Source organism: Melopsittacus undulatus, chromosome 12 (assembly GCF_012275295.1).
Source record: "Melopsittacus undulatus isolate bMelUnd1 chromosome 12, bMelUnd1.mat.Z, whole genome shotgun sequence".
In the NCBI taxonomy this organism is placed as follows: Eukaryota; Metazoa; Chordata; class Aves; order Psittaciformes; family Psittaculidae; genus Melopsittacus; species Melopsittacus undulatus.
Genome location: NC_047538.1, coordinates 4,585,168 through 4,612,983, shown reverse-complemented (window position 1 = coordinate 4,612,983; position 27,816 = coordinate 4,585,168). Strand labels below are relative to the sequence as shown.

Below are 27,816 nucleotides of genomic sequence, written 5' to 3'. Positions count from 1 at the left end.
AAGCAAAAGATGAATTTTTCTCAGCACAGGCTGGCAGGCAGCAAGTGATTTAGAAGCTTCTCCAGTAAACTGCTGCCTATCAACATAACAGATAGTTGGACCATTTATAGATTTATTCCACTGAAGATTGTCTACTCAGCAGACACAACTTAGCAAAATGCCCAACAGATTGTTCTACTTTGTAAATAAGAGTCTGACACAAATCTGAGAAATTCTATTAATGTCATTCCACAATTGAGCAATGTTCAATGTAAGACTAAGTAAAAGGGACCAGTTAAGCAACTGATCATATGCTCAGACCAGTAAGATGGTCTCTTTGTTGCTTGAGACCATGCTGGGAGACGTTATGTAAATGTAGTGTTGAATGACGCTTCACTGCCCAATGTAAATAATTCTGTTCTTTGATTTTGCTGTTTCTTACATCTTGGAGTTCTGCAGTTAAAACTATCTGTGCTCCCACATTGTGAGCTGTCATATCCCACCACAGAAGGATACATTACCTAGACCCCAGGCAGCAGCAGCAGCCATCCTAGCCATCTTAGCTTGAGTTTCATCATTGACCTGTGTCCACTTTTCACAGCACTGTTGGTGGAGCTGCCCCCTGAGAAGAATCCACAATTTTGGATCAGCAAAAAGCCTCTTCTAAGAGCTTCACCTTGTTAAACAACTGCTTTCCACAGATAAGATATCCACCAGCCCCATCATTCCTTATAGAGTGGAGAACAAGATTCTTCTCCTTTGGCCAGCTCAGACATGCTAGGCTGATGACAAAGATCCTATCATCAGAGAAGAATTTCAAGGCACATTATGCTTTGAATGCAAAACTCCAGACAAAGGTTTGCATTTGTTCCTCAGCAGTTAGCAAAGACTACTTTACAAACTGAACTGTCAACTCCAATCTACAAACACACAAAACAACCCAAACCATCCCCAGGAAGAGACCAAACCACACCAAATGAGGAACACTTACTTTTTTTGCAAGTGTCAGTACCAGAAACAAAGCATGTGAATAGCTTGTGCATGGCTCCTGCTATCAATCATTTTGGATAAACACATCGTCAAGTTTGAAGACAGAGACTAGAGAATCAGTGCTGCTGTAACCTTGTAGGAAGACTTGTCATGGCGAGATCTCAGTGGGGAACTGAATCTTTCATCTCCAACAGAAAGGAAGCATCAGGATTTTCTATATTATTACTGTGAAATCAACTGGGAATGCTCCATTAATCAAACTAATTTCTGTGGGTGTTGCAGTTCCTGAATTTCTCAGGCTGGATACTCTGTAGCAGCGGAATAGCTGCCAACTGTGTGGGAGGCCACCTTGCCATCTCCACTGTCGTCTTCTCCCCTCCCCAGAAGGAAGATGAGTTAGTCAAACAGAACCAATGGGCTGCCCCAGGCAAGACAGTCATTCTGACAGATTAATGGCCCAGGAGGGAAAAAAAAAACAAACCCCAAACCCACGAAAGAAATGAAAAAACAAGCCCAACCTAGCAACAGCAGTAAATCAGGACCTCATGGGTGCTAATACAGTAGCACAGCTCTTGCAGATGTAACTGCATCAGGAGACAAATGGCTGAGAATATTCTGGCTGTCCTTCCAAAACATCACTGCACAGAATAGTGAAATAACGATGCTGCATAGTATCAGTTCTGGATTAACTGTCATACTCTGCAAGCAGACTCCAGCAGCTCAAAGAGTCAAATTAAACACTACAGAAGAATATCAGTAGGCAAACCACAGAACCCTCAGCCTCAGGATGATGTCTCTACAGCCAGTTGCAAGGTAGCAAACAGCAAAGGCACCTCTGAATTGTAGGACATTTGCAATTCCACAAGAGCAAGTAGACAGTTCTTTGTGAGATTAGACTGCTCTTATTCACTACAGATGCAAGTTATCTAGCTCCAACAGAAGAAAAGCATCCTTTTGTAGTATATTTATCACTGATATCTGAAAAAGCAGGAGGTTGAGAGGACACTTTCCATGAATACATGTCCTGTAGGAAGGAGAAATTCCATAAATCCTAGGTGGGAACTGTCTATTCCTAGAAAAGATGACTGAGTAAGAGTAAGAAAAGATGACTGTGCTCAGTAAGAGGATCTATTTTTCCTACTGGAAAAGCTACACCCAATCTGCCTCACCCTCATCTAGCAACAAAAAGGGCAGAAAACGCTGTCAGAACTTGGTTTCTCAAACAGCTCTGTTTCTCTAACAGTAAAATGACTTTAGTGGAGAGGAATCTCCTCACTGTGTGCCACTCCACGGGTTCACATCAGGACCCATCAGGAGAGAGCTCGTGACATGAAAAGTTCAGTAGGAAGGCGGAACCTGGACCAAAACACATATGCCCCTGGGTAGAACTGCACGCTACAGTGCACAAGATGCCTTCTCCTATTATCTTCTTGGACTTAAACAGGGAGAAAAACAGTGAAGTAGCAAGCACTAAGTCACTACCAGTTCACCATCTCACAAATACTGACTCTAACCAGTTACATGTTGACAGCACACATTTAACATAGGGCTTGAAGTACCAAATGCCCACAAAGACATTATGAATGCTAAAATATAATGAACATAATGAACGCTAAAATAGAGTAATAATGAACAACTCAGCCAGCTATAAGATGGGCAAAAGAGTTTTAAAGTGGAAGTAATTCATCTGGCATAATCTTACACTTAGTTACAGACAATTTCACTAACAGTTGTCAAAAGACCATGCATTCTAAATAGCCACAGGTCTGACCATAAATAAACACAGAAATCTCTCATGTTTTCAGAGGTTAAAAAGAAGGGCCACAACAAGATCCTTTTATGATTGCTTTTGACAAGTGTTGCCCAGTTAACATTTCCTGAGAGGTCTCCTCTATTTACAGTTTCTTTCTCTGTTACAAATGGAGTTGATCTGATCATAAGACTGAAGATTCTTTCAGACAGACCTTAACTTATCAGATGGGCATTCCCCTCTTACCATTCACCAAGTGCTTCCAAGCAGCGCATCCGTCCTAGCATCAGCTCAGGATCATCTTTGTTTGTGTCCATCTTCTTGTCATAGGCCACCAGAGCATCTTCCCACTCATGAAGCTTTTCATACCAGGTAGCTTGAATTTCCTAAGGGGGAAAAAAAACCCCAAAACATTCCAAATAAATCGTGGGATTAATAGTGATGAGTCTATATTAACTACTGTAGCTTTTCCTGAAAAATTCTCTGTCTGTGGTTGTCACTTGAGCCTTGTTTTCATTCTAAATATCCTCACGGACTTCTGTCATGCAGAGAAAAGCCTTGAGCTAGAGCAAAACCAGGAATCCTGAGTATTTCTCAACCTGCAGAGAGATGAATTCAGGTTTACCAGAGGGATCAATCCAACACCATCCCTTATTCAGTGCCAGTGAAATACTAGCTCAGTAGCTGGTGCTTTTCTTTTTGAGGGGGGGAGAGTGAGTGGTGTAGGAAAAAGGATAAATGTATGAAATATTCCACTTCCTGTTGTTGCACATGTTTGCATTTAAACAAGAACAACAGCCCTGTGCTCAGGAATGGGTTGGAAAAAAACCCAAACCCAAAAAGCACACTGTGCGTTTAGGCAGTGCTACAGAACTTAATACAACAGGTAGCATGATGCTGGGGTCTAATCACAGCCCTCACAAGGAAAGGCTGTGGTTTGTACCAAAGACTGCAAAAGAAAGCCAAGCACTGATCCTTATCAGCTGCACAAGCTTCTCTTCAGTCTTTGTTTCTAGATTGTTTCTAATTTTCAAGAAATAAAATGCCTTAATATATTTTCCATATTTATCCCTGCCAATGTGTTTCTCTACTCAGTCCTTGGCTGCTCATGTCTTGACATCGGCTGCAGAATAGATTCTTTCCCCAGCTCTGCAGGCAGGGTCAGTATAAAGCATGCTCTGCATGCCAGGTCTTCCACTTAGGACATTTATATACCAGCCTTTATCTTCTCAGCTCACTCATAGTATTTTAAGCAAGTTCCTGAAAGCAGAGCTCACAGCTCCTCTTAATTTCTTTTCACTGCCTGTTCTGGCAAACTCTGTGTTTTGAACATTTCTGCTAAAGAGTGAGGTCAGAATTAGGTAACAGAGAGCTTTGCTCAATCCACCCAAGGAATCATAAGCTTCAAAGATGTTCTGAAGTCTGTATTTCTCCCAGAAAGGAATTCTTTTCCAGCCTAGGTCAAAACCACACTATAATGCTACACCAGGGGACTTCTACCATTTTGTGCTACGTGTTCCCACTTTCTAGTGGTTCCTAATGAAAGAGGCGAATTTACTGTGCTTGCAGGGCTGCCTTCTTTTTCCCAATCACCCTAAGGCACTGCAGGAATTATCACTGCAACATCATCTTTTTAACAAAGTAGACGTGGCAGAAGAGCACAAGATGCTTTAGTCCCTGAACACAACTTAAATGCTTACAAAAAAGAAACAAGAAAGGGAAAGGGTAAGTCGTGCAGAGAAGGGCACAGAACACACACAGGATGGGGTGATTTTATTTCTCTGAACAGTCAAAGTTGTAAGGGACTGACTAATCTGCTATTCCACATAGTATCTGTGAACTCTCTGACAGGTTCACGTGCCTCCTGGATGAGAGGTCAGAGGCACAACTTCCATCAAATCCTTACCTGGAATGTGTTGATGTAGTTTCTCAAAAGCCCTCAAGCATTTAACACTTAGAACAAGAACTTGCTCCTTCCCTTCCCAGCTTCTTCTAAATAAAAATACTTATTTTCTCAAGTTGCTAATTGCCCACAGCTGCATTTAGTGTCAACAAGAGCTGCTAAATTCTCCTCTGAATCAGGTTATTGCAGCCTTCCCCAGCTATCTTACCCATATGCATACACCTCCAGTGGCAGCAAGGCACCTTCAGTACAAAAGATGCACTATTATAAGTAGGTATGTGATGGATTGAAAAACCATACCACCACACACACACAAACACACACACACACACACACAAAAAGTACCCACTACAAACCTCATGAAGACATAAGACATGGAGAGTTATCCAGCAGGACTCACCAGCTCCCCAAAGTGCTTCATGGCATATTCCAGTACCCCAGCAGCAGCTTCTGGCTGTTGCAGTTTATTGTTAATGCTGAAAAGGTAGAAAGAAAGACCATTTCACACAGTTGGCAATTATTAGGGTTTGGTATGAGCTTCTGCTTGATAATGCCAGGCTCCATCATTTAGAAACACCAACGGAACACCCTTCTTTTTGTTTAAAACTTCCACGTGAATGAGATCTGCAGAACAATAGGTGCACCCATATTCTCTGCACATATTCTCAAGCTTGTTAACACAAAACAGTGATTGCATGATTATCAATTCTAAATAGCAACATGCGTAGGGGGGAGAATAGTTACCAACAGTTTGAAAGGCACAATTTCTCAGACTGCACTTATTAAGAACTCTACAGTACTGATTTTTCTCCTCCTTTCTGTTAAACAGACCACTAACTCCTTTAAACATCAGAGTAGAAGTTTGTACAATCCAGAAAACAATGTAAATCATTAGAATAGTTGACAAATATCACCGGGAACACACATAAAAAGTCTGCGACCCTACATTCAGTTTCATATAGTGCCCCTCCACTGGTGCTAACCAGTACTGGTGCTGCTCTTTTACTGGCCTTTGCAAGGTGAATTTGTTGAAGTACATGCAGACAGGCTACTCACAAACCTGGTTCTCCAGTTCAGCACCACGATATACAGCTATTTTCTTAAATCACTTCTATTTCACATTGGGTTTCTGATCTTCCTACCAGAAATGGCTCTGTCTGCACACAGGTGCTTGCTAAATCCCCATCTAATGAGGAAGTTAACTTTTTATAAAGCTTCTGCTATTTTATAAAGCTTATTTACAGACACGCTCTGTCCCATTGCTCTCCTCTTTCCCTAGAGGTACTGGAGAACAAGAAGCACAAATCATTGAAAGCCATGTCAATGACACTGAGCATGCTACAACACCCCCTTACAGTCCAGTTTAATGCTAGTTAACATTTGGAGTGGAGTGGAAACAGCATAACCTAAGAAACAAAACATGTCAATGGAAAACAACACAAAGAGACTTTCAAAGGCCTTTGAATATGCTCCTGTAGATACAGGCAGCTTTCAGAAATGTCCCTTCTTGCCTGCTATCATCACAACAATGGCATATTGCCCCCAACACCAGAGGCCTCTTGATCAGTGAGCCAAGGAAATCTATAGTAATAAAAAGAGGACTCTGAACAGACAAAACAGGGAAAGTTTTCAAATGAGCTGACACTGAGGAACTTTTCTGTCTGTGGAGGTTTCCTCTCCCGACAACCAAGGAACCAAGCTCCTGGACATACTCTGGTTATCTGGGAAGGTGAAGTAAAATGCTTTTGGGAACAGGACCTCAGAACGGTTGAGCTCCATCAGATTTAGGCAGGCTACAAATGCACCATAGTCATAGTTCAAGACAGGCACCCAGAAATGGGAAGCACTTGAAATACAGCCATGCCTTTCTTCAGCAAGACAGTCAAAGAATGTACTACCTCCATGCTTCCCAAGGGAAAGCTAGGCAGCAGTGCCTCGTAAAAGTGATAAATGGCTGTCACATTTCATATCCCGATGATTTAAAGAGTCATTGGCAGACACATCACTTCCAGCATGTCAGACAGTTCATTACTCCCAAGTTATCTTTCTTGTCAATGCTTCCTGACAAAATTGGCCATTATCTTTTATTCTTCAGCAATTAGCACTGCTCTTTTGCTGATGCACCCTGCTGCACTCAATTACTCTTTTTTTTGTTTCTTACTTTCTTGACTGTCCAAAGTAGAATTAAATGTTTCAAATCCATCTACGTCTAGCTTTAATCAAAGGGAGGGGAAAGAAGGGAAGGGAAAGGAGAAAGACTTTGATTTAAAAGAACACACAACAGTAGATACAATATTAGGTTGCATTATTAATAATAAATTAGTCTTTTAACAACATGTCTAGCACACACAGTGAGTAAAGATAGGTAATTTTGTGGACTAGGAGAAACAACTGACTGGGAAATCTATCAGTACATATTTTGATACACCACATTAAAATATACACAAAATGGGGACATTCACTGCTTTAGCAGGAATGGACCCAACCAGAGAAGCACAACGGCCAAGAAGAATACAACAATCCCTCCCCAAAGCAAGACTCACACATCAAAGTGGGTTTTATTAATCTGGCTGAACATTCACTGACTTACTTCTTCACAATCATAAAACCTGGATAATCACAGCACCATTTTGCTATTCAGTTTTACAGGCTAAAGGAAACACAGTTGTGTGTGGATGAAGTTCTGATCTGGTGGGACCTCTGACTGCTTTTTCTAATCTGCTGGATTCAGTGTGCTCTGATTGTTGGGAGAATATTGACAACTCCAATACCATCACTGCTACCACAGCTGACTGCAATGTGTGTCCAACAGACCCACAACTCCTGGCACACAGGTTCTCTGAGAGTGGGCTTGCAGACTGTACTGCTCTTGGAAAAGCATTTCCACGTGGAGTCCTGTTGACACATTCAGAATGCACGTTTAGAAATCATGGAATTCTGTGCTTCCCTACCCTTTCACCTGCTCACCATTAAGGCATTGCCCCTCTCCCTACAGATCTGACCAAGTCTGTGCTCAGCCAGAATCGTCTTCAGTTTTGTAGCACTCAGAGATCCACAGAGCTGTTTTCTACTTATCATGCTGGAGACTGGACAGAATGAAACACAATACAGAAAACCATCCCAGCCCATAGAAGAGGACCCGAAGGATTAATATTCCAGCCAGGCAGAGCTGCCAGGGGGGTTTAGGTAGTGCTGCTGCTGGCAATCAGGGCAGTTTACCGGATTAGAACCAAAGGGATAGATTTTCCCCCTCTATTTGGATAGAAGATAACTAGAAAATCTTTCTGAATTAAAGGCTGAGGTGAGAAAACATCTCTCAAGATAGAAACAATGCTGCTGGCTAACTCAGCAGACAGTAACTTAAGTTTCTGTTTATCGGGAGATTTCCTTGCAGTCATTCCTAATTCAGGATAATATAAAGTTTAATGCTCCATCCCTGGCAGTGTTCAAGGCCAGGTTGGACAGAGCCTTGGGTGACATGGTCTAGTGTGAGGTGTCCCTGCCCATGGCAGGGGGTTGGAAATGGATGACCTTAAGGTCCTTTCGAACCCTAACTATTCTATGATTAAGGTGAAAATCAATTAATTCTCCCTATCCACTGAGGGTAGAACATACTCCTTTGCTCATTTTTGTTTAGAAGATAGAAAAAAGCCACCATATCACTTACTTTACTTGAAGGCTCAGGTGCAGGCCATAGAAGATGACTACTGTATCTCTTCTTTCTTGGAAGTTTGTAGCTATAGGTTTGGTAGGTCATAGGTTACATATGTCATCTACCAGGAAAAGGCCAAAGTATCCTGCTATGCTGGTTATGGACCGGCAGAGTCTTCCAGCATTAATGCTCAAGTGACCACATGTTCATACGTAAACTCTCCTGAAACTACTTCAAGACAGAGCTATCCTCATGTCAGCACCATTATATACTATTAGAATGGGAGTCCATAGAAACAAGATTGCCTAAGTCATACCAAAAGATTTTTATATACTTTGAATTAATTTCACTCTTTAATATACACCACTTGATTTCACACTTTATGCAATACCAAAAGTTATTAGAAGATACAACAAAACAAGATTAGATCCTTATACTTCCGTACAAAATCAGGATAAATCAGTTGCAAACCTGATTCCTACCTATCAAGTTTTGCAGGAGTTTGTCCCACCTGGGCTCAATACATTACTGCGTAACTGAGCACGGTAAAACTAAACCTGACATCAATCACAATAACGAAAGTATTACATCTTTCAACAGATCATTTTCAGGAAGTCCCAAGCCTATCTGAGAGGGAACACACACATTTCCTATTGCCAGAAAGCATCTCAAAACAAGGGAGAGAAACCTTCATTTTGCAATAAAGCAGCTTGTGTCCAAAGTCTGGAGAAGAAGCCAAACTCTTCTTTATGTTAAACTCCCCAAGTCTGTTCAATCAGCTCCTCTCTGTGACACATTTTACCAACCTAAGTCAAGCTTACTTTTCCTTCTGAAGCAGCACTGAGAGCTTGATTCTGGGATTAGAAGTGGATGCCCTGCTACTTTGTGGATACTTTGGGGAACAGATAATCCTCTGGCAAAAGGAACTGGCTTTGTTGGCCAGTTTCCCCACCTCTACAGTTTGTGTTCAGGCATCCCTGATGATTTTGATTCAACAAACCTCAGGAAACAACCAAGTGCCCCCAAGCAACTCCAAACCCCAATAAAATTCCATCACACCACTGAAAATTATTCCTATGCTGGGAACAAACACGTTTGAGAAACCAATACCAGCAAAGAGCTGTTTTTGATACAGCTTTGATGACGGACTGCTCTACAGGCCAGACCAACAGCCCTTCATCTTTCAGCAAGGGTGCACTGCACTGTTCACAGCCATTAAAATTGGCCAAATTCCCAATCTTGTTGGAAATACTTGTAAACCAATAAAACCATTCCTGAGCTTTGGAAGGAAAATAGGAGAATTTTATTACTGTCACAAGGAAACTCTCAGCCAGCCTTGCTGCTCACCCTGCAAAGGGTGCTGTATCACCTAGTCTTTATTTATCTATTCAGTGAAGGCAGAGAGGAAAAACAAGCGGCAAGGAAGATATTTAGCAGACAGAGGTGAAACACAAAGCCAAAGTCTTCACGTAGTGCTTATGCAAAGAACAGATACGTTAAATAAAGAAGATACCACAGATGATTGCAGGAAGTATCAGTGTTTTGCTTTTCTTCAGACTCTCACACTTGTACCACCAGTTCCTACCTAACTTCATGGATTTACACTAATTACTTGCAATAGGCAATGATTGTATTTGACTTTACTAGGGATTTAGTCATTACTGCAAAGCTACCACAGAGTGAATGTTAGCACGTTCACAAGCAGCTCCAAAACCAGAGGTGAACAGTTTCCCACCTCCTGGGAGGGGAAAGCTGTGCTTCACAGAGCCTTGATATAGTGTGGACTCTGAGTGCTGATGAGAGCCTTTGCCACCTCAGCAAGCACCAGGAATGCCTCATTCGAAGCATTTGCCGGATGCATATTAAGGGGTTTGCGATGACTGGCTACCAAATAAATAGCCACAGGGCACTGAGCTCTTTTCTTCTTGTCTCAGCTTCACATACACCTGCCAGAACAGCTTCCCAGAGAAAGCAGTTATTTAAACCCACCTGATTTAATCCAGCCCGACAGGGATAAGAGATACCTGGTTCTAATCGAGTAATACTAATATACTTGCATTTGGTAACATCAACCAACATTATAAGCATAGGTACATACAAACTGCAACCATGTTTAGACTCTACTCTCCCAGTCAGGTCAAACCTACATTGTCAACAAAGTCAAAAAGGATCTGCCTCATGTTATTGACTTTAGGATCTCATCTTTTAAGTTACCATGTAGCAGAATGTTTCCACATACAAAATATAACAGAGTAAAACTAGGACGATACATTTCAGACTAAATGATACTGTATTTCTCTAAAAGTATTGGGGGAAATGAGAAAAATAGGACTAGGACCTACTCAATAATCATGGCACTAATTTATGCCTTTCTATGCCCAAAATGATGCTTCTTTACAAAATGTAATAGGATCTGCATTCAAGTTGTTAAATACACTGGTACGTAACAGTGGAACAGTTTCCTATAGACTGTCAACTTCTACAGCTGATCTGGCAATGACTAGCATCAGCAACTATTGCTGCCTAAGTGACTACATTCAGTTCTCCATGCAGCACAGAAAGATCCATCTTTCAGATACTCATAAAGAAGTCAAATTCCATTAAGGTGAAGGTCTCTGCCAAGAGAGATCTGTCTGCCGAAATCCCTCTTAATGCTTCCTCAAAAGTAATGACAGATGGGAAGCTTTGTGCTCTTTTCCATTCCTGCATAGTATGTCTGTTTTCACCCCCTTACACAGCACAAGGAAGCATTATTTCTGTTCTAAAACAGGTGAATCAAAATATGCAAGTCCCTGGCTGCCTCATTTCCAATTAAATAGTGCAGTTTAGACAGGGGATTTGGAAGCCTTTCTAACACCTGTGTGCAACTTTGGCTAAATCTTGGATCCTTCCAAAACATGTACAAGGAATGAATGCATGGATCTACAAGTGGCTTTCCTCTTCCATATCTGCCCCTCATGATGTAAATGTGAGTAAAATCCAGACTGTGTATGACACAAGAGTTATGGTGAATAAGAGCAGCAGAATAGCTCTTGTTGACACGATGGGGGTGTTAGCAGGGTGGCTTTTTGGGGTGGAGAAGCCAGAGTCTGCCCTGCCCTATTCTTTGTTCCAACTTTGACAAAAAACATGTTTCTCATCACGGGAAGCCTGAGAAGAATTTGCCCCCGGGAATGACAGAAGCTTCAGCTGGAAGAGGGCTCAGACAGGATTAGAGGCAGAACAAAAAGGTCAGGCTTTTATCCGTGTGCAGTGGCACTTTCTGGTCTGAAGTATAAAAAGCAATTTTGCTATGGAAGGTTTCTGGAATGTCCATGACAAAAACATGACTGAAGCCTGAGGTCTGCTGTGGAGGTATCCTCAGTGCTTGAATCAAGTTGTACTTGCATACCTAAGGTCCAATACCACACCGTGGCCTCAGCAGTTGATATGACAGTGGTTTCTATCTGAAATACAGCACGCAGACATTCAGCTACAATGAAACTCAAGGCACTCACGCTGCCTGTTTAGAGATCTCTTATTCCGACCTCCGAAAGATCCGCTCTTCTTTCTCTAAGAAAATTCAGGTTTATGAAATGTCTGTATTCATGTTCCACCCCTTCAGTGCTTTGATGCTCTCATCTTCCTAAACCTTTGTACCCTGTGGGGTTTCTCATTACTATTCTGCAGAAAAAACTATTAGCCAGCTGTGGTACAAATCAGAGGCAGGAACAAAGCATCTAGCACTAAGTGTAGCAAAGCTAAGGAGGAAGAGAAATTGCACCAACAAGAAACTGTGCTTCCTGCTTCTCCAAAATGGATGTCAGATCACCAGGCCTTTTCTAAGCAAGCAGAAATCCTGCAGCCACTTTGGATCAACAAGAGAAGTCTAGCTGGGATAGTTGGGTTTTTCCTCTTTTCCTTTGCAAAAGGAACAAAGAAAGGAGCTTTCTTTTGTTCTCTTGGACACCAAGAAGCTTTCATGGCATTTGCCCCAGGAGCAGATACATGAACTCCTTCATTTTGCATCTTGTCACAATCAGAGAGGAAGATGCAAGAACTCACACTTTGGGCAATGCCAGAGCAGCTGGCTTGTGGAGAAACAACTTATCCATAAGGATCCAGAGCAAAAACTGCAGACCTTTTGCAAAAAGCTGCACCATTGCTGGAACAGTTCCACTCTGGGATCAGTTACAGTCAACTTTGGAACTACTGAAAGATATAAAAGAAGAGACTGGAAGTTGCTATCTCAGCCAACTGATACTTGACCTGTACTCTAAGGGTGTAAAGATTTAAGCTTTACTCTTCAATCTACACTTTATGTAACTGTGGACATTTTACTTACCCACAGATTTTCCCCTCTAAATTCTGTTAACAAACTGGCCTCCCTAATACTGGAGTTAGATCACACTGCCTGTACAAAAATCCACCTCTTGTCGATTGTAAGTAAGTTATCTTTCAGCATTACTTAATGTCCTTTTGCTTGTTCACTATGAGTGAACACAGGCATGGGTTTTAACTTAGATGTTTTGCAGACTTCTTTCCATCCCACCCTCACGTATCCCATCTCTAAGAATAGCAGCACTGAATGCTACAAAACAAATAGTGCAGAGACACCAGTGTCCAGAGGGAGGAGGATTAGATGCTAAATAGATGAATTTGCCACATTATGTAAAATTAAGAAAGACTGCAAGCATAGAGTTACCCCCTCAGCTTCTGGTACTGGGAGGACTTGTTGCAGCTGAGGCTACCTGCTAGGGAGTTACATCCCTTGAACTTTCATAAACTCAGCCTGTTGGGACAGACTTTTCACATTCTGGACCTCTAGAGCTCCTCTAATGTTCCTGAAGTGCCAGAACAAGTCACCAAGAGGGCTTCAATCCAACAGGCAATAATTGCTGGAAACTCTGCATTTCCTAGCCCTCCACCCCACCCCTTCAACACAGAACTGAGTGAAGTCTCTCCTGCTCTCCCCAACTTTTTTTTGGCTGAAACCTGTTCCAGTTTCACCCTGTAAACACCTGATAGGAACAGATGAACTGGGAGGGGCCAGAGAGCTCTTCATAGCTCCAGGGGGGTGGAGGTAAACACCAAATTGCATAAAAGATGCTTTGAGACAGACTTCCAAAGTGCATAGGCTCTGAAAGGACGGGTCTGAAAAAAGGCTGCTTCTTCAGGCTCCACCTTCAGAGACTCCCTTCATTGGAAGAAAGCTAGGTACTGTAGCACTTGCAACCAACTTCATACCTACCCCAGCTGCATTCAGAATACCCACAGCCAGCTGGACGTTTTCTGTTGCTGTAAGCAAAAATGCCAGCAAGATCCAGTGCTCAGCTGGCCTGGCTCTGCATTGTCACTGTGTCTGTGGCAATCTACCCAGCGCTGCTGCAGAAGCCTCCTAAAAGAAGGACACTCAATGGGAATGCACAGTCCAAGTTGACAGGCTGCTGTGACGAGATTAAAGAGCTCAAGCTGCAAGTAGCCAACCTGAGCAGAATGCTGCAGGAGCTGAGCAAGAAGCAGGAAGGTGACTGGGTGAACGTGGTCATGCAAGTGATGGAGCTGGAAGGGAGCACCAAGCAGATGGAATCCCGCCTCATTGATGCTGAGAGCAAATACTCCGAAATGAACAACCAGATAGATATCATGCAGCTCCAGGCAGCTCAGACGGTCACGCAAACTTCAGCTGGTAAGGAGGGAGTCACCAAGCTCCCAGATACACCTCTTGATGCTCAGAATGAACTTATGACTAGTCTCAATGCTAGCATATCCCACTAACCTGATTAACAAGTGTGCATTCTGAATGCTTCTGCTTAAAGTACTTCTGCAGGCAGGTGATAATGAGAACACCAGTTTGGATTCATCTGTCAAAAGTGCAAAGATCCAGCTGTATTTTAATATCTGCATGTTTGTTATCAAGGAATGGGAAAACTGAGCAGGGACTGTATCTGTACAGTGAGGAACTCAGTCTAACAGTTCATTTTCTAAGCACTACAGTACCAATCCAAAAAGGAAGGGAGCTGGCGCTGTCACAGAATGGCTCTGGCAGCAATACCCTCTGCGTTCACGGTGCTGACAGGGGACTAGAAGTTGGTAAAACAACTAGAAATGCTGTCCAAGCCTTACTGGGGCTTGTAACTGTATCTTTAGGACTATCTTGAAACCAGAGTAAAAGAGTTATCTATTATTTGAATGATAAGTCTGAAACATTCAAGGCTGCAGATGATACGAGATACAAACTGTGATATAAGCCTAGCCAGAGCAGTTAAATTGTTCCAAATCCTTTCTTCCCCGAGGGAAAATTTCACTGCACAGAGTGATTGCACAGGCCTGTCCCGAGCATGGAATGCAGGTGCATTTTGCAGGTCAGCTATCTGTAAAACCACTTCTGGAAGAAAGCATCTTTTTAAATGACTTTTCTCCTAAAATTAAATCCACTCCAACATGTTTAAAGTTTCCTTTAAAATCCACTGACTGCTGTTTTCTGGGAGAATTGGGTTTGTCAAAGGATTTCACTTAGATTTTTTATTTCTTTACTTTTTTTTAAATGCAAAGGAAAAACTTTAATTCTATTTACTAAATTCTTCTTCCCTAAAGCTCCACTTGGCTAGTTTTGACACACCACTGTTTACTGGAGGTCTTAACTATTAAACCATAATAAGTCTCTTTGGAGCTGTGTAAAGGTATTTAAACCAGATGTGTCTCGTCTCACCTCATCAGGTAAGAGACACGTAGTCTGTATTGAACTGAAATCTGTCAGAATGGATAAAGCCTTGCTTCAGCTGGTTTATCTTCCTCAGAAGAACAGCTGTGCATTTCCCTATCATCAAGGCAGCTCCTGCAGAAGGAGGAAAGCAGGCTGGCAGAGACTGACACACCAACTGCAACTAAAAGCCACCAGCTCTGTCACAGGCTCTGGTGCAAAAAGTGCTGAGCAAATAGGCTTCATCCACAAACCTAGCTAACCTGCTCAAGCATCAAGTTGAGCTTCATCAATCTGGCAGCAGGCCTTGCCATTCTATCAGATAACCCTTTATTTTTTGGGAGGGGGCCAGCAAATAAATATCTTTTTACCTTCCAGCACATGGTTGCAATGGAAGAGAAAATGGAGATTTCTCTTTGGATAGGAGAGGCAAAAAACAAACCCCAAAACCCCATCAAAGTCCCAGTGCTACAACCTCTTTTTCCAAAGTGTGCACTGATCAAAACTAAACCATTTTGGAAAACATGAGACTTGTGGAATTGTTCTTCACTTAGTTACTCCTTATACTACAAATTAAGCTTCCCAGAAATCACCCTTGTGGTTTCCTGGGGGAAGTTGTTCTTGCTGTTCATATTCTTACTTCCTGCTTCCTATTCAAGTAGATGCTGTCTATGACTGCTCTTCACTCTACCAGAGGAACTACAGGATCTCTGGGGTTTACAAGCTACCTCCTGATGAATTTCTGGGGAGTCCAGAGCTGGAGGTAAGGATGTCAAGTACACAATGTATACTGCATGCCTTTTCACATATAATCAGGAAATACTTATCTACTGCAGAGATGAAAAGAGTACATACTGAGTTATGATACCCTACACTCTCAGTATCTTTAGGCAAACTTAACGGAAGTAAAGAATATACATTTAAGAGGGAAAAGAGAAAAGGGGTTAATTTAACTTTTTTTTCCCATGAATTAAAGAAAGAAAAGAGGAATTTCTTCAAGTTGTGTAATCTGGAACAATGTCTTGTCTTGTCTTAAGAGAACTGAACCTTCCTAATCTACTGACAAGTGAACACTGCATTCTTCCTGCTGTAGGTGTTCTGTGACATGGAGACAGACGGAGGTGGCTGGACTATCATCCAGAGACGTAAAGTTGGTTTGACGTCTTTCAATAGGGACTGGAAGCAGTACAAAGAAGGATTTGGCAATATTCGGGGAGATTTTTGGCTGGGAAATGAGAATATCTACCGACTTTCGAGGCGCCCCACTGTTCTGCGAGTAGAGCTGGAGGTAATCAATAAGCATTAATTTCAGCAGGAAAAAGGCTTTGAATACAAAGTGATTTCCCAGTAGCACATACCATCTCCTGTCTCTATAGGAGGTCCAAAGAATTTGCATGCTTTAATTGTATGAGAAGGAAATATTATAGACCTAGTGATACATTCAAGGACAGGATAGAATTACATTCCCTATCCCAAACTCAGTAGAACAACCTTCCACCTGCATCCAGATTGTGCCTTAGGGAACTTGGGGGGCTCTAGAGAATCCTGTGAAACCCACTGCAGAGATCAAACTGCTGACCACCTCAGATGTAAAGATTCACAGAGATGCTCCATAAAGTTTTAAAGACTCTGAATCTTTTTCTTTTGCAGAACTTCCTTCCAGCCTGTATACAAGAGTTTGTGCTGTATTACTCCAAAACAATGTCTACAGTCTTGGCTGTAGGCAAGGCTTGGGTTTGACTTAAACAAGGTTTATAGCTGGTACAATTGTTTTGAAGGATGGGATATTTATAATGGCAAAACTAAGCCAAAAGGCTTTATGTTTAAAAGTGAGTGCTTCAGAGAGGAAAACAAAGTTACTTGAGGCAGCACACTATGAGACAAGGACTTTGAATGCACACCAGGTTTCTATATATATTGTTTAATACCAGTGTAGGCAAGACTTGGAAATATAATGCTTTGCTCTGGAAAGTTTCTTTGCCTTAAAAGGGAAGTTTCTGCAGCCTGAGACAGAAAAAATACCCATGAAAAATCCAGGACTGAGAAAATAGATGTAACATGCACTGCATGTAGCAGTGAACAGTGGGGTTTTTCACAACTACTCTAATAGGACCTATTTCTTCTTCACTGTTCTACGGCAGGACTGGGATGGCAACATACGCTATGCACAATATAAGCAGTTCACCCTGAGCAATGAAATCAACAGCTATCGCCTTTTTGTGGGGAACTACACTGGCAACACAGGGCGGGATTCCCTCAGGTACCACAACAACACAGCCTTCAGTACGAAGGACAAGGACAATGACAAGTGTGTGGATGACTGCGCCCAGTTCCGCAAAGGTAAAACATGAGCAAACACCTTCCTGTCCCAAGAGAGCTCCTGGGTAATTCGTAGAGAGCTCAAGATTCCCTCATTGCAAGTAACTAGTAAGGAGCATCTGGATGGCAAATGGAGAGGTGACCAACTCTGGAATACCCACTTGCCAGTTATGTGGGCAGTTTGGCACTTAAAGCTGATTTACACAAAGCCAGACTGTATGTTATAGACATGAGTACTCTTCAAATGATTGAGTGCATGTTTTCACCTACACCTACTGTCATCCAGCCCATTCTGCCTATATCGGATGCTGATGCAATTCAGTGACGTAGGAATTTATTCCTGTATAAGATCTTTTTGCTTTCTTTTATAAGGTTTCAAGTTCGTATCAGGAACTTGCAATTACTCTCCTACATTATCCTATTTGCGCTTCAAGGTTTCACCTGAATTCCAATCTTTATTTCTACCTTAAAGAGCCTCTAATGAGGTTAATATCTTCATTCAATTTATTATCTTTATAGGAGATCTGTCACACAGGTAAGTGCCTTCACTGCATCTTGCCCTTTATTTTCAATTTCCCCATTCTGCCCACACATGACATGCAAATAGAACTGTTGGTATCAGCCTCAATAAAATAGTGTAGCTTACTTGCAGCATGCAGAGACCGCTTAAACGCTTTAAGATGCCCAAGCTAAGATCCCAAACTAATTTCCTAAGCTAAATCTCACAGAGACAGAAACATGTCAAGGAAATATTAGAAGAGATATGTGCAAATAAATGAAAAACCACTGGACTAATCTGACTATGGAACTGTAAAGCCTTTATGTATTTAGTATCCATGTTAAATTTTGAATTTACCTGCAATCCCAGCTATAAAGGCTCCAGGGATTAAATGCTGCATTCTGGTCACTCTCCTCTGGAAAGAGCAGTAATTCTTATGGTGACTACAAAACATACCTATTTTAAGTAAATGACTCACCAAGAATCTATTCATTTGTTTTTTTTTAAAGGTGGATATTGGTACAACTGCTGCACAGACTCCAATCTGAATGGGGTTTACTACCGAAAAGGAGAACACACCAAGAACATGGATGGGATCACCTGGTACGGATGGCATGGATCAACCTATTCCCTGAAGAGAGTTGAGATGAAGATCCGGCCAGAGGATTTCAAACCATAGAGAGAACCAGTATTTGTTTGTACAGTTTCCTTATGCTACTGCACAGAAGGTGGGCAATGAACTGCTCAAAATCAGCCAAATAATAGTTCATCTCATCTAGTATGTGCAACAGCTACATACTGGCTATGTGCACACACAAACACTAAGGCACATTAAGCACAAGTCACTGCCATTCGTGTTACCAGGGCTCAGACTTATTTCCTCCTCTTCAGACTCTTTCCAAAGGGAAAAAAATGCTGTGTTAGAATAGGTTATAACTGAATGCACTTCCAGCACCTTCAAAAAACCTACTGGTGTGTTTTCACTAGCATTGTGGCTAGTGGGTTGCCTTAGTGTTAACCAGCCAGGCAGGGACTCTATAAAGAAAGCCTCCCTGTTGCCACTTCTTCAGTGTGTAGAGTAAGCATTCCTAACTGCTTCCAAAAGAGACTCAAATCACAACAACATATTCAAGATGCACCTTTCTTTAGAGTATAATATGTGATTTACATTCACAAAGATGAAATAATGAAGCTCAAAGATTTTGGATTAGTTAGTATTGTCCAAGTTCTCTTCTTTTTACTGCCATCTCCTGCTGCTGCATCAAGTAAGCCCCACAGAGGGCTGCACTCAGCAGATAATAATCCTGAAGAAAGGATTTCTCCCATAAGCTCTGTGATATTTATTCCTATTCACAGATGACCTAAAAGCTGATAAACTAGAAAGCAACTTTCAGGGCTGCCACCAAATTATGCTCAGGTTAGAGCATAAGCGTGCTGTACGTCACTAAGACTAAGAGAGAACAACAGATTAGCAAAAGAAGTCTAGACCTGGCCATCCAGCTGAAAACCTCAACTCCAACACTTAAAACCACTGTATCCATAAGCAAAACACTAGTACACACCAGAGAATCCAGGAATGATGTTATACAACACACAGAGAATGCTTCTCCTTTACATAATGCAGTGTTAAAAATAACAGATAAAAAAAAGAAAGAGACCACTCCTGTCACCATGCTGTTATTTGAATATGTTGGAAAAGATACTTATCCTTAATATATCTATTTTTATTCACCTTAAAGAGAGTTTCAATCTAATTTAAACTGTTCAGTGGTGTGTGAAATGGGAGTTACTGATGTCTTGGGAATTGCCTTACATGTGTTTGACTATTCATACTGGAAACTTCAACTGTGTGGAACTAGAGTTGGAATTATTTTAACTGTGGTCTATAAAATGGATTTTGAAAGGTTTCCAAGCTTTCCCAATTCTAATAAATTGCCTTTCATTTTTAATTCTGTTTTACTTTGAGTCTGCTCCTTAACTTGCTGTTTGATACACACAGAAAGAGCTGCACCTGAGGCCAGGAAAGGGAATACAATTAATTCTGTACTTATCTCAGGAAAAAAAAAGAGAGGACAAAGGATGAAAGAATAAAAGAGGGGAAAACACCCCAGGAAAGCACAACTCCCAGGAAGTGGGAGGGCTGAAAAACATCACAAACAAAGCTAAGTTTTTACTCAGCCAAAATCAATTTGGCCATCTCAAATGGTAGTCAACATTTCTGTGAGATGAAACCAAGATTCATGTTTTAAACCATGTGGTTTAGTACCAAATCCTGTGCAGGTATTTCAGGCTAACATCTTTCTTGTGGACAAAACTCAGGAAACAATACACTCTTCTTATATCTTCTACTTTATATATGGAGTGTGAGACCTATCTAAGCTGGATGAGCAAAACTTGATGAGAAATTTTATTTAACGACTTCAGCTTTTCTGCGTTATTTATATGTAGGTGTAGAAATCTGTTTCATTTACCTTACAGCCCCCCAAGAGATCCCATATTGAACTTGAAGGGCCAAAAGTAGAAACTGGAAGATCCCAGTTCTTCCTGCACAACTTCCCACAGCTTCTATCATGATTTTAACTAAACAGAAAGGCAGAACTCAGAAGCTAGGAGTGTACATCTGCAAGCTAGTTAGGAAGCCTACAACATCTTGTGGCAGATTGTGAAACCCTAGGAGCTGTCTAGATTAACCCCAATGGTATCCTAAATTGGGTACTGATGCAAGAGCAAGTCTCATCAGTTGTGGTCCTACCTGATAAGAGATTCTAAAATGGCTGGGGTGGGACCCTTCTGAAATTCCAGCTCCTTGTAGTGAAGGGCCTTGGCATATGCTCGACATTTTGCAGCTCTTTCCCCCAGGAGGACAATGCCATTATCATCTCTCAGAGGCAGTGGACCCTGGGTAGAAGCACACACATCAAAAGCATGATGAGTATAAAAAAAGCAGAAAGTATGCATGAACTCTTCACATCCTTTCAGTAGGATAGACATCAGCCAGCTTGCCAGCATTAGAGAAGAGCTGACCAACAGCATCTCTACCTTGTCACTGTGTTCCATGAATTCTGCCAAATTCAGCAGTGTCTGAGTGACTTCTGCAATGTCCTGAGAAGTCAAAGCCAATTCAATGCTTCGGATAAGCTCATCCTGCTGGTCTTCATTCAGTTCAGACCAGCATGAAACAAAAGCAGCATTGAAGAGATCCCTGAGGAGGAAAGCAAAAGAGTGAGGTGAGCAGATTCTCAAAACTACTTTACGCTCTGCTGTTTTCCCAGCTTCACTTATATGTGTCTTATATTATTCCTAGACTAATATGCAGGAACTATCTCTATTTATGGAACCCAAGAGCTTTTAACTTTCTTTTTTCTTATAACATCTGGCTTGCACTGCAATTTCAAGTGATCTGAAAAACAAAACAGAACTACGCTACCGAGCCATGGGGTTATATGCCTGAGCCAGGGCCCAGCATGAACGCAAGGATGGTGAGGAGGAATCCTTCAGCAGCTCCAAACTCAGTCTTCTTAACCATTCCAACCAGTCATCTTTGGAAACTCTTCTTGCTGCTCCCCAGGCCTGCAGAACAAAGCAAGATGGTGCAATTACCAAATGAAGCACTACCCAAAAATGGAAGAAATCCATAAGCAGGCAGCATTAGTTCTTTACATCTCTCAATCACACTGCTGAGATTCCCTTCTCAATGACCTGAAATCCATTACCTTCGTCAGATAATTTGCAGTACTTCAGTCTCAATTCTAAGAAATCTTCATTAACTGTATCCCTGTCATGACATGCCAAGCATTTAACATGAATAATTCTTTTCCTATAAAAATACATCAAGAGCTGAAGCCATTGTTCAAACATCAGCTTAAAAATACTTAACGCATTTAGCATTAAATTTTTAAGTCCATCATTTTCAAACCAATCCATCCCACTACTGAACTGAGTGCTATGTGCATGTACTGTTCAAACTAGCCAGTGCTTGGCTATTAAGTTCTATATTGGCTTTAAGAGAATATAGTACTAAGATAAAAGTGGCTGATGAAAAAAGGCAGAGGCTCTGAAACAGATACCTCTAGAAGCTACAGATGATTCCTTGTGATCTAGAAAGTCTTGTTCATACTTAGCATAACAAGGAAGTGTCAAGATTACTTCATGGCCATTAACAGTCTGATAATTCAGCTGTTGCTATCTTTCAAGGTACTTAGCAGCTTCTTCTTTTAAAGAATCTCAGACACTACTTTGAGCTCAGTTTTGTACAGAACTGGCAACAGAAATGGGATATAAATAAATGCAGTTCAGATGCACTGGACAAACTCCTCAGATGTGACATGAGCTCCTCCCTTCAGTAGCAAACACACACTCCGCAGTTCTCTGGTTTTACCTTCTGCAGGTTGATGGTGCTAACATGCAATTTCTTCATGGGTCCTGTTTCCACAGGACCACTAGCCAAAGTTTCTCCCTGGTTGCTTCTCAGCATTCGGTGTTGATAAATCAGGGGATCCTCTTCTTCATCAGCAAGAGTATAGCCCTACCATAAACAGCTTAAAGTGAAAATCACACCCACATACACAAAAGCAATTTCTTACAAGCCAAATGGATGACAAAGTCAGAGCACTATCCAACCTCACAGTGAAATTTGTGAAGCAACCAACTGTGTTTCATTACAGTAATTACACCTTATAAACCAGAGAACTCTAATAATATTTCTTTTTTATTCAACTTAACTGTTAGGAAATCTTAGCTCCTAGTATTAAAAGCCAGAATAACACACCTTAAAACAAGTACTCCTTCCTATTTGAATCACTAGGAAGTCAAGAACAGCAGTGTGCTGCTTATTCTACCTTTCCAGTCACAAACCAGTTGCTGAGATTTTGAAATGTGGGACAGCCTATGGAAAATACTGAGATAACAAGATCTGCTTGAGTCCTGAAGCTGTGCAAAAACTCAGGTAAATCCACGTTTAAGAACCACTGAGAAAAAAGTAATGACAACGGCTACAATTTTAAGTTCTTATCTTGTACTTGCAGTGACTTTTCTATCAGAATTAATAGCAGTACTAATTTTCCCAATGCAGTCTCAGTCTCCTTTAAAAACTGTACTTCACACACCAATACAGCAACAACCATTCTTCATTTTCTAACTCAAAGTGAAGTTTCCAGCTACATCTCATCACCAAAACAACCCCAAAGCACCCTTATGCAAACAACTACATAGTTGTTAACTCACCTTTACAATTCTGCAGATAAGAACATCATAGCGTTGATGGTTAATTCTGTGTCGCACCAGAACTTTGTTCACCATCGGGATAAAAATCTGGTACTGTACAGGGAAATGCATCAAAAGCTAATTACTCAGTGACACCAAGTGCAGTAATATTCCCCCTTTGTTTCATTTATCTTGTTAAACAAACAATTCTGAAAGCTTGATTTCTGTAACTCTTGATTCCAAAAACAAAGAGAAGAAAAATCTCAGGTCTTTAAAATCCAGAATGAGTGAACTACAAATATTCATCTTTAAAGCCTTAATCTTTGTGACCGTCCCTCCTCTTATGAGCTTTCAAGTCTAAGAAGAGTATTACCTTCTTTCCCAGCTGGAACACCAGAGAGGAAAGTGTGTCCATTGCCGTTGTTCGTAGCTCAGGGCTCTGATCTAGCGTTCGCACGATGGGATGAATAATCCGTGAGGCATAGTCAGTGAAATCCAGGGACTCTGTCAAGCGGTCCACTGTTTCTAGAGCAGCTCTGAAGTCGGAGCAAAAAGAAGAGAGGACTTATCTCTTGTGGTATAAAACAGGAGAAATGAGATGTAAAAACACATAAGTGATTCATTCTCTGTCTTCCTAAGCATCAATAGTAATAGGAAAAACAGGTCACAGGAACTGATAATGCAGCTAGTATTTGCAGAACAGCTTGCAAGTTGCAGTGACTAAACTACTGACAGGTAAGAACCAGAAATTATTAGTCTATACCCAAGAAAAGTTGCTAACAGTGCTGTGACATTCAACCATAATCATTTAACACAGAGAAAACAAAGGGAAGGAACTAAGTGGTATTTCATTCTACATGTGGCTAGAGCAGCCACTGGAGAATCACAAGGGAAAAAGAGACTGCAAAGCCACCAGCACTTACTTGCGAGCCACCACTGGAACATCTGGGGCATCAAACAGCTTTACAATAGGAGGTAGTAACAAATGAAGGTAGTCATCCAGGTTAGCTCCAAAGAGCTGGATCGCATTCAGTAGCTGGAGGGGAAAATGATCCAATGTGACTCAAAGTCATCAAGAGATGCATCTTCAACAAGTTGGTATCCAGTGAAAAGTTGCTACAACCCTGCACTTGAAACAAGGTGCTGTCTGCATCATATCACACCAAGCCACTACTGAACTGCACCTCTCCCTTTGCTTGCAGCACACAAGCAAGAAGCCTTGCTGGGGCATGGCACATTGGGCATCTTCTTGCAGACTGCCACTCACCTTGACAGAGACAATGCGACTCTGACTGTTGTCGTGCATGAAGACCCGTAACATGTGAGGAATGAGCTGAGGCAGATAAAGTTTGAATTCACCTCCTAGAGCCACCACAATCTGCTCAATGAGTAGGATGATTGTGCTCTGGATGGAATTGTTCATGACCCAGAAGTCCTGCAGAATCAAAAAATTAAACAGTTCTTCAACTGAGCTGTACCAATTACAAGAAAAGCAAACTGCAAGAGACCTTCTCTAGATGAATTCAAGAGACTATACCATAAGGACTACACCACTCTTACAGAACAATGTAAACTGGCAGTTTTGGTCTGTTTTTAAAACACTTTCTGCCTTCAGCATATTTATAGCTGTTAAAAACCCCTAGGCAATCAATGTTTCCTAACCCTTCTGTTTGCAAACAGTAAGTGAAAATGAAGTTAAATGCCACCTATTTATGAACTCCAAGCACCTCATGCTAAAATTGTGCTTCTGAAAGTATTAAGTGCACAAAATACAAGCATTCAAGAGACCTCAAGCACTAGCAGAACCTATGAGCTGCTCTTACATGTAATGAAGTATAGTATTCTCACAAATACATCTTATTTCTAAAGGCAATTATTCCTTCAAGTACATAGAATTCTGCACTTCTATGAGTTTATGAAGTGATTGATACATTCGATAACAGAAACACTATCCACCTTTTCTGGGAGTGACTAGCTTAAAGACTGTACTCACTCTCATCAGGGTGACAATTTCATCCATATAGGGGCGAATATGACTTCTCACAAAGGACACCAACATCCCTAGCTGCTGGAACAGGAACTGCAAGGAAGAAATGTGTAGTGATTAACGCAGCTTATTCAAATATCAAAGCAACTCTGGGTAAACAGCATTTCATAGGCCAAGTGCAAGCTCATTTACCAAACAAATAGCATACATAGCTCCTACATGCTCAAAATCTGGGGCTAAATTCTTGGGAGCTTCATCTCACTGGTTTGGGTTTCCGGAGGTAAGTGAGGGGGGAGCAGTTTGGGGGTTTTTAGTTGGGTTCTCCACCCACCCCCTTGCAACAAAAACTCTGTGAGCACAAAGCTTTAGACAGTCAAGCATATAAATAGGGGATTATAACCTGTCAGTAAACTTCCAGTGTCAGAACAGACTTGCAAGCACAAACCCCTCAGCTACAGAGCTTTGTAAATTAGATTTGAAAGATGCTTCCAAAAATTTAGCCCCTCATGTCTTCCCCCTGCCTGTAAAGCAAACTGACATACAGTTTAAGATACTCTTTCTCATCCCCACCAAGATATACTGGTGAAAAGTTACTGGGGAAGAGAGTTCGGTCCTTGCCAGAAGTATCACACTTCTGAAAGATGGTTGATTGTACCATAGAAGGATATTGACTGAGACAACTTTGGATTGAGACAAATATTTGGATTTACTATCAAGTTTTGCAGTTTCTTTTACCCCAATACAATCTTATACACTCAAGACAATGAATTTACTTTTGAGATTGTTTGAGGGTTAAATGACTCTGTCCACAAGATAAGTGTACACAGTCTTTTTTCCTCTAGGAAAATAGGAAAATGTAAGTTATCATATATTAAATTACAGTTCTTCATGCAGTATTTGAAGGCTATAGTGACAAAATACAAAGCAGAGCTCAGAAAAAAAGAGATAACAGATTTTTGTGAAAACTAAGCAAGAAACAACATCAGCTTCTTTAGTGAGGGCAGCACACCTTCATTTACCAGAAATGAACCCTGAGCTCCTGTACTGCCCCTTCCACTTTGGTGTAGTGAGAGGATGCTTACATACAGGACAAGGACCTGCCTCCCTTAGGCTTTAGTGTCACGTGTACCCACCTCTGCTCTTCTCCCCAGTACACTTTCACCATCTTCTTTTACCTGAAAATTTTTAAACAGAGTGTGCACAACTGCATAGCTTTCAAGCAAGTTAGATCAGTCAGGTCTAGGAGTTCGGCCAACCCAGGCGTGTGAGATGCTTTCCTTCCAATCTGAGCAGTAGTTCAGTCTGGGAGAAAACAGCGGTTCTATAGCAGGGTTGGGATTCTGCTAAGGAAGCACCCATCCCACCTATAAAACACAGTACCAGTAACCAGTACAAACTGTTCTTCCCACCCGAGATTTCAGCTGCCTGAGGAAAAGGTTTGGCAAACAGCAGCCATCTCTGGTCAGGTGAATCTTAAGCCCATTATTATCTTCACACAATTCTCATTTCCTTCTAAAACTGTAACTGAAGTGGGAAGGAAGAGAAAGCACTGCTGTGGCATCACCACCCACACTGTTCTGAATGTTAGCAGACTGCAGCAAATTGAATTTTCCTGCTCACAGATGAGCCAAAGTACATGGCTGCATCAGAAATTTAAAGAATGTAACCCAATTATTTGAGAATACTGTTTGCAACAGTACGTTAATGCAGAGATTACTGAAAGCTCTGCAAGCTGCACAGGCTGTTTTCCTGATCAAAACCAGCTCGATAAAAAACCAAAGCAGAAACAAATATTGGCTTTCTTAGGATTATGCTCAGAAGCAGCTGTTTCAATAAGAAGCAAAAAAGTATTTCCATTGAATATTCTACCAAATGCTCACAGGAGAGAAAAGGCAAAGCTGAACCTCACTTCTGCAGCATGCTTGGCAGCAACACATAGCACAGCAATGCCCAAAGCCAGTCGCATTCTCTTAAAACATGGATTCTTAATTTAGGGCAGTGGAACAGGAAGGAAGAAAGAGAGGTCCCTAGTACACTCACCTCTCTGATGGCACCATCACAAACCCGTATTACGTTAAGGAACGTTGGCATGACCTGGGGCAGGAACTGCACACACTTCAGGCCAAGAGACTTGAAAATAAAGGTGATGGCCTGAACTACCATGGTGTGGTGTTGGGACAAGGATTGGTCTCGGAAAATTCTCATCAGGGCCACCATAGAGACAGCTGGATAGAATTCATCCAGAGGGAGGTTTCCCATGTTCACCAACATCTCACTGGTACTGTAGTCCGCTAGGAGGAAGAAGGGAGTGTCACAAACTGCATATTAAATTGTCTTGAGTACCACTTCAGTAGCATCTGAGTATTAGGTGAAAACAGGTACCCATAATAATTTAAGAGGAGGAGACAAACTGGGAACAACAACAACAAAATGACCAAGATTTGTCTGTAGATCATCAAGCCATCCACTTGAAAGGAATAGAGATGCTTACAAGAATCCTGGCTGGATTTGGACTCTGAGAGGCTGACAGCTGAAGCATCTCGTGACTGATCAATCATGCCAATGTTCACTTTGTGTTTGTAAGGGTCCAAAGCACCCAGCAATCCTAATACACGAATAGCCTGATAAGACAGAAACAAAACAAAATCCATCAGAATTTCATCACCAAAGCAAAAGTCAACACATGAACCCACCATGTCTGGAAAGGTCCTGTGGATTGGAGAGAGAGGAACTGGAACTAAAGTGACTGCCTGGAAAAAACATCAGTGCTCTCCATTCAGCTGCTGGAGGCCATTTCACTGACTCAACACTTTCACACTGTCAATTTTGCTTATTGTACTTCTATCAGCCACA

General features: G+C 41.5%; 2 protein-coding genes across 3 annotated transcripts in view; one reads left to right on the top strand and one right to left on the bottom strand.

Moving 5' to 3' along the window:
• MTOR (mechanistic target of rapamycin kinase) overlaps positions 1-27,816 on the bottom strand; it is a 63,880-nt gene that overhangs the window by 24,595 nt on the left and 11,469 nt on the right. The window contains exons 18-31 of the mRNA XM_005143665.4: positions 27,455-27,584; positions 27,004-27,254; positions 24,970-25,056; positions 24,244-24,411; positions 23,900-24,012; positions 23,350-23,512; positions 22,998-23,090; positions 22,153-22,299; positions 21,202-21,344; positions 20,814-20,976; positions 20,527-20,672; positions 5,023-5,098; positions 2,966-3,105; positions 501-601 (exon numbers count right to left, since the gene is read on the bottom strand). Of these exons, the coding sequence (XP_005143722.1) occupies positions 501-601; positions 2,966-3,105; positions 5,023-5,098; positions 20,527-20,672; positions 20,814-20,976; positions 21,202-21,344; positions 22,153-22,299; positions 22,998-23,090; positions 23,350-23,512; positions 23,900-24,012; positions 24,244-24,411; positions 24,970-25,056; positions 27,004-27,254; positions 27,455-27,584 (1,921 nt within the window). The remainder of the gene's footprint in view (positions 1-500; positions 602-2,965; positions 3,106-5,022; positions 5,099-20,526; positions 20,673-20,813; positions 20,977-21,201; positions 21,345-22,152; positions 22,300-22,997; positions 23,091-23,349; positions 23,513-23,899; positions 24,013-24,243; positions 24,412-24,969; positions 25,057-27,003; positions 27,255-27,454; positions 27,585-27,816) is intronic.
• ANGPTL7 (angiopoietin like 7) lies at positions 13,564-19,601 on the top strand. Of its 2 annotated transcripts, none has more exons than XM_005143664.3 (5): positions 13,564-13,942; positions 15,619-15,719; positions 16,050-16,244; positions 17,098-17,296; positions 18,284-19,601. In XM_005143664.3, the coding sequence occupies exons 1-5, from the start codon at positions 13,564-13,566 to the stop codon at positions 18,451-18,453; spliced, it is 1,044 nt and encodes a 347-aa protein (XP_005143721.1). In that variant the 3' UTR covers positions 18,454-19,601. The 2 variants fall into 2 exon arrangements, with proteins under 2 accessions (XP_005143721.1, XP_030900114.1); XM_031044254.2 differs by having other exon boundaries at positions 15,616-15,719.